The sequence below is a fragment of the Leuciscus leuciscus genome, assembly GCF_965113295.1.
Source record: "Leuciscus leuciscus genome assembly, chromosome: 10".
In the NCBI taxonomy this organism is placed as follows: domain Eukaryota; kingdom Metazoa; phylum Chordata; class Actinopteri; order Cypriniformes; family Leuciscidae; genus Leuciscus; species Leuciscus leuciscus.
In genome coordinates this window covers 483083-492500 of record NC_138734.1, presented here as the reverse complement: position 1 = coordinate 492500, position 9418 = coordinate 483083, and the positions used below count along the sequence as shown (strand labels likewise).

Here is a 9418-nt window from a genome sequence, read left to right as displayed (position 1 = left end):
CTGCGAGAAGTCTGTCTGCGAGAAGTTGGTCTGTCTGCGAGAGGCCTGAGAGAGGTCGGTCGGTCGGCCTGAGAGAGGTCGGTCGGTCGGTCGGTCTGAGAGAGGTCGGTCGGTCTGAGAGAGGTCGGCCTGTCAGAGATCGGTCGGTCGGTCGGCCTGAGAGAGGTCGGTCGGTCGGCCTGAGAGAGGTCGGGAGGTCGGCCGGTCGGCCTGAGAGAGGTCGGTCGGTCGGTCGGTCGGTCGGTCGGCCTGAGAGAGGTCGGTCGGTCGGTCGGTCGGTCGGTCGGCCTGAGAGAGGTCGGTCGGTCGGTCGGTCGGTCGGTCGGTCGGTCGGCCTGAGAGAGGTCGGTCGGTCGGTCGGTCGGTCGGTCGGCCTGAGAGAGGTCGGTCGGTCGGTCGGTCGGTCGGCCTGAGAGAGGTCGGTCGGTCGGTCGGTCGGCCTGAGAGAGGTCGGTCGGTCGGTCGGTCGGCCTGAGAGAGGTCGGTCGGTCGGTCGGTCGGCCTGAGAGAGGTCGGTCGGTCGGTCGGTCGGCCTGAGAGAGGTCGGTCGGTCGGTCGGTCGGCCTGAGAGAGGTCGGTCGGTCGGTCGGTCGGCCTGAGAGAGGTCGGTCGGTCGGTCGGTCGGCCTGAGAGAGGTCGGTCGGTCGGTCGGCCTGAGAGAGGTCGGTCGGTCGGTCGGCCTGAGAGAGGTCGGTCGGTCGGTCGGTCGGTCTGGCTGCGAGAAGTTGGTCTGTCTGCGAGAGGTCTGAGAGAGGTCGGTCTGTCTGAGAGAGTTCTGAGAGAGGTCGGTCTGTCTGAGAGAGTTCTGAGAGAGGTCGGTCTGTCTGAGAGAGGTCTGAGATTAACTATTATCTGAGAACATACCTGGGTCTTCATGGGGCTCGTAGTTTTTTTGGTCTGTGTTTTCCTTGTACCAGTCCAGGATTCGTCCCACGAACGGGGAGATGAGTGTGACACGGGCCTCGGCACACGCCACTGCCTGGGCGAAGGAAAACAGCAGAGTCATGTTGCAATGGATCCCGTGTTTCTCCTCCAACTCCCTGACAAACAGTCAAACACACAGACGTCAGCGGACTCGCTCTCACCCCGTTTATTAATAATACAGGTGCATTTGATGAATTAGCTTTCACACCATGTGTGCGGTCATCAAGACAACACACCGGAGCAACCGTGTGTAACACCATCATCTTATAAGCTGTAGTGAACACACTCACTGTCCGGCCTGAATGCCCTCCCACGTGGAGGAGAGTTTGATGAGAATGCGCTCTTTAGCGACTCCTGCCTCCTCGTAGAGAGCGATGAGCCTTCGGGCACGGGACACCATCGCCTCTTTATCAAAGGACAGCCTGGAAAACAAACATCACCTGCCATTAAGCAGCATCATGTGACAAAAACACACTATTAATTTTGTGCATTAAAACATCAATAATGCGTCCAGTGGGTACCAGAAGCTACTGTAAAAATCATGAAATTGATGTTGGTGCATTAACACTTTATAATAACTTTCATTAATAAATCATTAACAAACATTATTTAATGCCTAACAGATCACTATATCAAACAAATATATATATATATATATATATATATATATATATATATATATATATTAGGGCTGTAATCTCCCAGTTGATTAGTCGATTATTGGTCGATACGTTCTGGCTCGACCAAAATTCTGATTCGATTTTTTGCTGCGTTCATTTCATCAGGTGGAAAGCACTAATTGCTAATGGGGGTGTTTTCAGAGCACCCCTGTTTCACAGGTAACAGTCTGTCTTCAGAACACCCGCCTTGTTTTCACTTCTTTTGGATTAGCCCAACCCACTTGGGAGCCCTCACAAGAACTTTATTCTTGTACAAACAGACGCTATATGAAGCAATACATAAAATATTATCTGAAACGTCTGTGTATTTGACTGCATTTGTCACTTCAGCTGTGGTAGAGTATGCTAACACAGCGCGAGCGTCACTACGGGAAGCAGAAAGTCCAACAAGCCTAACGGGCATAAAGCCGTCCGCGCTCGAATCGCTCTTGCGGTGCTATGATGTCATGCGCCGCCTCAAGCCGAACAAGCCTCATGTGGCGGCGCTAGTGTGTGCAGATCATGTGAGGGCGCTAGTGTGTGCAGATCATGTGGCGGCACTGGTGTGTGCAGATCATGTGGCGGCGCTAGTGTGTGCAGATCATGTGAGGGCGCTGGTGTGTGCTGATCATGTGGTGGCGCTAGTGTGTGCTGATCATGTGGTGGCGCTAGTGTGTGCAGATCATGTGAGGGCACTAGTGAGTGCAGATCATGTGGCGGCGCTGGTGTGTGCAGATCATGTGAGGGCGCTGGTGTGTGCAGATCATGTGAGGGCGCTGGTGTGTGCAGATCATGTGAGGGCGCTGGTGTGTGCAGATCATGTGGCGGTGCTAGTGTGTGCAGATCATGTGGCGGCGCTAGTGTGTGCGGATCATGTGAGGGCGCTAGTGTGTGCAGATCATGTGGCGGCGCTAGTGTGTGCAGATCATGTGGCGGCGCCAGATCATGTGGCGGCGCTAGTGTGTGCAGATCATGTGAGGGCGCTAGTGTGTGCAGATCATGTGGCGGTGCTAGTGTGTGCAGATCATGTGGCGGCGCTAGTGTGTGCGGATCATGTGAGGGCGCTAGTGTGTGCAGATCATGTGGCGGCGCTAGTGTGTGCAGATCATGTGGCGGCGCCAGATCATGTGGCGGCGCTAGTGTGTGCAGATCATGTGAGGGCGCTAGTGTGTGCAGATCATGTGAGGGCGCTAGTATGTGCAGATCGTGAGAGAGCGCTAGTGTGTGCAGATCGTGTGAGGGCACTAGTGTGTGCAGATCGTGTGAGGGCGCTAGTGTGTGCAGATCATGTGAGGGAGCCAGATCATGTGGCGGCGCTAGTGTGTGCAGATCGTGTGAGGGCGCTAGTGCGTGCAGATCGTGTGGCGGCGCTAGTGCAGATCAGGTGACGTCCGACTCTTACCTGGCATCGACTTCAGTGGAGACCCGGCCTGGAACCTTCTTCAGGATTTCCAGACCAAAGCTTACAAACAGCTTGTCCATGGCATTGGTCACCTGCTCTTCCTCACTCCTGAAAATGTATAATATTATATCTGTAAGAAACTATATAACATAATAATAATAATAATAATACATTTTATTTAAAGGCGCCTTTCTCGGCACTCAGTTGTGGTGGTAGTGAGTTCCAAAGTCGGGGAGAAGAGCGGCTAAAAGCTCTGCTCCCCATAGTGGTGAGACGGGCAGGGGGAACGAACATGTATATGGAGGAAGAGGATCTAAGAGAGAGGGTGGGGGTTGGAACCTGGAGGAGATCAGACAAATATGGGGGTGATAGGTTGTGGATGGCTTTGAATGTTAACAGAAGGATTTTGAATTGAATACGGAATTGGACTGGAAGCCAGTGAAGCTGTTGGAGAACAGGAGTGATGTGGTGAATGGAGGGGGTTCGGGTTATTATGCGGGCAGCTGCATTCTGGACCAGTTGAAGTTTATGAAGGGATTTGTGGGGGAGGCCGAAGAGGAGAAAGTTGCAGTAGTCCAAACGGGAAGTGACAAGACTGTGGACAAGGACAGCTGCAGTGTGGGGAGTAAGGGAGGGGCGGAGTCGATTAATGTTTCGTAGATGGAAGTAGGCAGACCGGGTAATGTTATTGATGTGAGATTGAAAAGATAATGTGCTGTCAAGGATGACACCCAGACTCTTAACCTGGGGGGAGGGTGAAACGGAGGAACTGTCAATAGTGAGAGAAAAACTGTTGGTTTTGGATAAAGTGGATTTAGTGCCAATGAGGAGAACCTCAGTTTTATTACTATTTAATTTGAGGAAGTTTTGTGTAAACCAGGTTTTTATTTCAGAAATGCAGTCAGTAATAGAGGTTGGTGGGAGAGTGGATGAGGGTTTGGTCGAAAGGTAGAGCTGGGTGTCATCAGCATAACAGTGGAAATGTATGTTAAATTTGCGGAAAATATTGCCCAGGGGAAGGAGATAAATGATGAAAAGTAAGAGCCCCAGGACAGAGCCCTGGGGAACACCTGAAGTGACGGTGGAGGAACTGGATTTAAAAGACTTTAATTGAACAAACATGTACACAACAGTCCCGTTTCTAGCACCCTTTCAACAGGGACGAAGCGAGCGCAGTGAATTCTGCCCACGGTCAGAGGAAAGGACAGGCATGTTCTCACCCGCCGGTAGCCATGGCGTGTTTCATGGCCTGGTCCACCAGGTGCTGGTAGCTGGGCATCTTAGCGGCGGCTAGAATGAGTGACGGGTTAGTCGTGGCATCCTGAGGCTTGTACTCCTCGATCGCTGCGAGGGGAAAACATGACAGATTAAAGCAACAGTGGACCTGATCTCCTGTGCTCACATTAACAGCAGATGATAAACAGCAGATGATATATTGACCAGACATTATTAGAAGCTGATATCTCTGTCTCTTAGGTCAATTAAAAGGAGTGCGATCACGGCTGGTGCAACAAAAGATTTACTGTTACATACAGCTTGACATCTTTTGACTAGTAACTGATATGACTCATTGTTTAGCATCTTTGCCAACAAAGATGATTCTGGAGAACTGTCAACTAAAATCTGAGCGAGTGAGCGTCTGAGCGAGTGAGCGTCTGAGCGAGTGAGTGTGTGAGCGTCTGAGCGAGTGAGTGTGTGAGTGTCTGAGCGAGTGAGTGTGTGAGTGTCTGAGCGAGTGAGTGTGTGAGTGTCTGAGCGAGTGAGTGTGTGAGTGTCTGAGCGAGTGAGTGAGTGAGTGAGTGTCTGAGCGAGTGAGTGAGTGAGTGTCTGAGCGAGTGAGTGAGTGAGTGTCTGAGCGAGTGAGTGAGTGAGTGTCTGAGCGAGTGAGTGAGTGAGTGTCTGAGCGAGTGAGTGAGTGAGTGTCTGAGCGAGTGAGTGAGTGAGTGTCTGAGCGAGTGAGTGAGTGTCTGAGCGAGTGAGTGAGTGTCTGAGCGAGTGAGTGAGTGTCTGAGCGAGTGAGTGAGTGTCTGAGTGAGTGAGTGAGTGTCTGAGTGAGTGTCTGAGTGAGTGAGTGAGTGAGTGAGTGAGTGTCTGAGCGAGTGAGTGAGTGAGTGAGCGAGTGTCTGAGTGAGTGAGCGAGTGTCTGAGCGAGTGAGTGTCTGAGCGAGTGAGCGAGTGAGTGTCTGAGCGAGTGAGTGAGCGTCTGAGCGAGTGAGCGTGTGAGCGTCTGAGCGAGTGAGCGTCTGAGCGAGTGAGCGTCTGAGCGAGTGAGCGAGTGAGCGTCTGAGCATCTGAGCGAGTGAGCGTCTGAGCATCTGAGCGAGTGAGCTTCTGAGCGAGTGAGCGTCTGAGCATCTGAGCCAGTGAGCGTCTGAGCGAGTGAGCGTCTGAGCATCTGAGCCAGTGAGCGTCTGAGCATCTGAGCGAGTGAGCGTCTGAGCGAGTGAGTGAGCGAGCGTCTGAGCGAGCGTCTGAGCGAGTGAGCGTCTGAGCGAGTGAGTGAGTGAGTGAGTGTCTGAGCGAGTGAGTGAGTGAGTGTCTGAGCGAGTGAGTGAGTGAGTGTCTGAGCGAGTGAGTGAGTGAGTGAGTGTCTGAGCGAGTGAGTGAGTGAGTGAGTGTCTGAGCGAGTGAGTGAGTGAGTGAGTGTCTGAGCGAGTGAGTGAGTGAGTGAGTGTCTGAGCGAGTGAGTGAGTGAGTGTCTGAGCGAGTGAGTGAGTGAGTGTCTGAGCGAGTGAGTGAGTGAGTGTCTGAGCGAGTGAGTGAGTGTCTGAGCGAGTGAGTGAGTGTCTGAGCGAGTGAGTGAGTGTCTGAGCGAGTGAGTGAGTGTCTGAGCGAGTGAGTGAGTGTCTGAGCGAGTGAGTGAGTGAGTGTCTGAGCGAGTGAGTGAGTGAGTGAGTGTCTGAGCGAGTGAGTGAGTGAGTGAGTGTCTGAGCGAGTGAGTGAGTGAGTGAGTGTCTGAGCGAGTGAGTGAGTGAGTGTCTGAGCGAGTGAGTGAGTGAGTGTCTGAGCGAGCGAGTGAGTGAGTGAGTGTCTGAGCGAGTGAGTGAGTGTCTGAGCGAGTGAGTGAGTGAGTGTCTGAGGGAGTGAGTGTCTGAGCGAGTGAGCGAGTGAGTGTCTGAGCGAGTGAGCGAGTGAGTGTCTGAGCGAGTGAGCGTCTGAGCGAGTGTCTGAGCGAGTGAGTGAGTGTCTGAGCGAGCGAGCGTCTGAGAGAGCGAGCGAGTGTCTGAGCGAGCGAGCGAGTGAGTGTCTGAGCGAGTGAGCGAGTGAGTGTCTGAGCGAGTGAGCGTCTGAGCGAGTGTCTGAGCGAGTGAGTGAGTGTCTGAGCGAGCGAGCGTCTGAGAGAGCGAGCGAGTGTCTGAGCGAGCGAGCGAGACAGAGTCTGACACTGTCTGTCTGTGTGAGTGTCTGTCTGTCTGAGTGTCTGTCTGTCTGTGTGAGTGAGTGAGTGAGTGAGTGAGTGAGTGAGTGAGCGAGTGTCTGAGCGAGCGAGCGTCTGAGAGAGCGAGCGAGTGTCTGAGCGAGCGAGCGAGACAGAGTCTGACACTGTCTGTCTGAGTGTCTGTCTGTCTGAGTGTCTGTCTGTGTGAGTGTCTGTCTGTCTGTCTGTGTGAGTGTCTGTCTGTCTGTCTGTCTGTGTGAGTGTCTGTCTGTCTGTGTGAGTGTCTGTCTGTCTGTCTGTCTGTCTGTCTGTCTGTGTGTGTGTCTGTCTGTCTGTCTGTCTGTCTGAGTGTCTGTCTGTCTGTCTGTCTGTCTGTCTGTCTGAGTGTCTGTCTGTAGATTTCTCATAAATTCAACAAAAGTTGGCGCTCTAAATCCTCCCGCTGCTCCGCGATCGCTGCCAGCACCGTGTCATCACATACACCGTTAGAAAGCTCTCTCTCTCCTGTACAATGCTGTTGGATCCAAATATAGTCATTTCCTTTTTATCAGCAACCAATCGTGAAAGTAAAAGGGGGGGATTTAACCCTAATGCGCAATCTCTAAAGCCAGTTTTCTCAAAATGACTTTTCTCTCATACTCCGAGTCCGAAATCTCCACTTCAGTAGCACCCAACCAAACTTTCCAGTCTTGTACCTAGTTATATTATGAAGACATTTACAGAGGGATTTGTAAATATATTATTTCTAGCCTGATTTATATATTCCAAAAAACATGGCGAAAATCAATTAAGGCTATTGACAGTATATTCTGATTTACAGGATAACAAAAGTAGACATCCATAAATCCCTCTGTAATTTTTTCCCCCATCTAATATGTGAACACAATGAAAAAATAATTTTGAACCTGGCTTTATCCAATACTCAGATTTAGAGCAAATTAACACATATTTAATTAGATAATGCCTAATTTGCATATTTAAACATTAAATTACATAAAGCTTGTAATACATTTTTTTCTCATCTTAATGTAGGTAATCAACTGGGAAGTTTCATGGTGATATCTGCTAGTTAAAAAGTTTACCCTATTCACCTGTAGTGTCTCGCAGTCCCTCCCCTTTGTGTGTCTGGCTGTGTGTGTATTCATAGTTTTCAGGATCAGCCTGATCATCATGACAATGCAGAAAGACACAAAGGGGAGTTTAATCCAGTGCGGATTGTGTAAAAACAAACATTGAAATCACTGATTGACAGTGTTGAGTTTCACAAGACAGTTTTAGGCAACAGAATCTGATGCAAGGATACAGCCACCCGACTCATCCAACACTGAATACTGTGGACTTCATCCCTTGTTCTGTGTCCTGGACCGTTACAGCGCCGTTCTGTCAGACTGGACTCGACTGGACACAATGGCCAACCAGTGGTGTTTCAGAGTCAGTCCAACAGCGCTCAAAATGCTAGAGGGAAATGCTGGCATAGTCAGTTTTTAAATTGAAGTCTGGACTTTTGACAACACTGGACTGGACTGGACTGGGGCCATAAACATAGCCATTATGTTAAAGCCACACCGTGGACTTTGTGACCTAAAGAGTTGACGCATACAAGTTATTTCAAATGATTCCTCAGGCCAATATACAGCGTTTGACACTATTAATGCTCCGAGCGGGGCTGCCCTCTTGAAATACCGCCTATGTAAGTTTGGAGAAGACGGACCGTCGTTGGCCAGGTCATGTGACCTGGAGAACGTATCGCTTTACGGCCATCACGTGACCATAGGCTCTGATATACTCATGGAGCAGACTTTTGCGACAGTGCTGCGGCGCTTGTGGCCTCTAGGGGCGCTAGACGTGAAAGTTACAGGTCTAGCGCCCCTAGCGCCCGCAAAAGTTCCGCGGTGTGGCTTTAAGACCGTGTCTTAAGAACTAGTATGAGCAACTAGTTAGGGGGTAATCAGTCTTACTCTTCGGTACTGTACTGTCAGAGAGCAACTCACAAAGTCTGAGAAAGTCAAGTCTGCCTGTCAACAGTGTTTACATGTGTGAAAAACATAAACGTGAAAAACGTCTAAATAAACGTCTGTACAACAGTATGTGTGAGTGAAAATAAGGCTTTACCTCAGTATTCGTGGGGTTTTGTGTCATTAAAAAGTTAATATTTTTATTATAGGATTAAATATTTTCCTGTTTTAACCACTTTAACTGATCATTACTGTGTTTTCATGTTTTTTAAGGAAATACAACCCTTCCTTCTAGCAAAAATATAAAGGCAGCCAAACAGATAAATAGGAATTAAGCCACTCACGCTTACACACAAAATGATTAATATTAATAAAGCTTGGGTAATTCGCCGGGTGACTAGCGCTCATTACTAAGCTCTGCCTCTCGGCCAATCAGGTTGGCCGTCTCCGACTGCTTAATATTCATAAGATGAGGCGTTTCCGCCAGCACTTCCGGGTCTCCGACACCACACCAGTATTTTTCCGACCCAGTCGGTTTGGTTTACATTAAGCCAATTACCGGGAGGAATCACATGTTTTACACAGATCTGACTAACTGGTTCCTAATTACTCATGCATTATTATTAATCAGTTCCGCTAACTAAATACAATAGTCTGGAAAAACTGTAGCAAAATTGCGAAAGCACCAGTTCCTCAATGCAGATTAACTTTACCTAGCAATCATTAACCAGAGAACGACAGAACTTTTTTCTTGGGAGGAAAATTAAGAGAACGATGTAGTTTTATGTGACCAGACAGCATGATCGTGGATTAGAGTGTTGATTAGTTCTGTCTGTCAACATGTTCGAGGATTAATGAAGTAACGCACGAGCAGAAGTAAACTCACGCCAGATTAATTAACGGAAGGCGCTTACCGTTGAAGTCTCCGGTGTCTGCGACGACCACCGTGTATTTCTTGATCTGTTCGAGCGCAGACTCCATCTTTCTCCGTTTATCCGGTGACACAGACATGATGATCGAGAAACACCACCGAGAGCTTTTATACCGGCGCCGAACACACACTCACACACAGACTCCGCTGCTGGCGACAGCGCATGCG

At 49.8% G+C, this 9418-nt stretch overlaps 1 protein-coding gene across 1 annotated transcript in view; it reads right to left on the bottom strand.

Moving 5' to 3' along the window:
* Positions 1-9418, bottom strand: part of taldo1 (transaldolase 1) — a 14085-nt gene extending 4667 nt beyond the window's left edge. The window contains exons 1-5 of the mRNA XM_082181628.1: positions 9234-9418; positions 4206-4329; positions 2986-3093; positions 1215-1346; positions 865-1040 (exon numbers count right to left, since the gene is read on the bottom strand). Of these exons, the coding sequence (XP_082037754.1) occupies positions 865-1040; positions 1215-1346; positions 2986-3093; positions 4206-4329; positions 9234-9330 (637 nt within the window). The 5' untranslated portion in view covers positions 9331-9418. The remainder of the gene's footprint in view (positions 1-864; positions 1041-1214; positions 1347-2985; positions 3094-4205; positions 4330-9233) is intronic.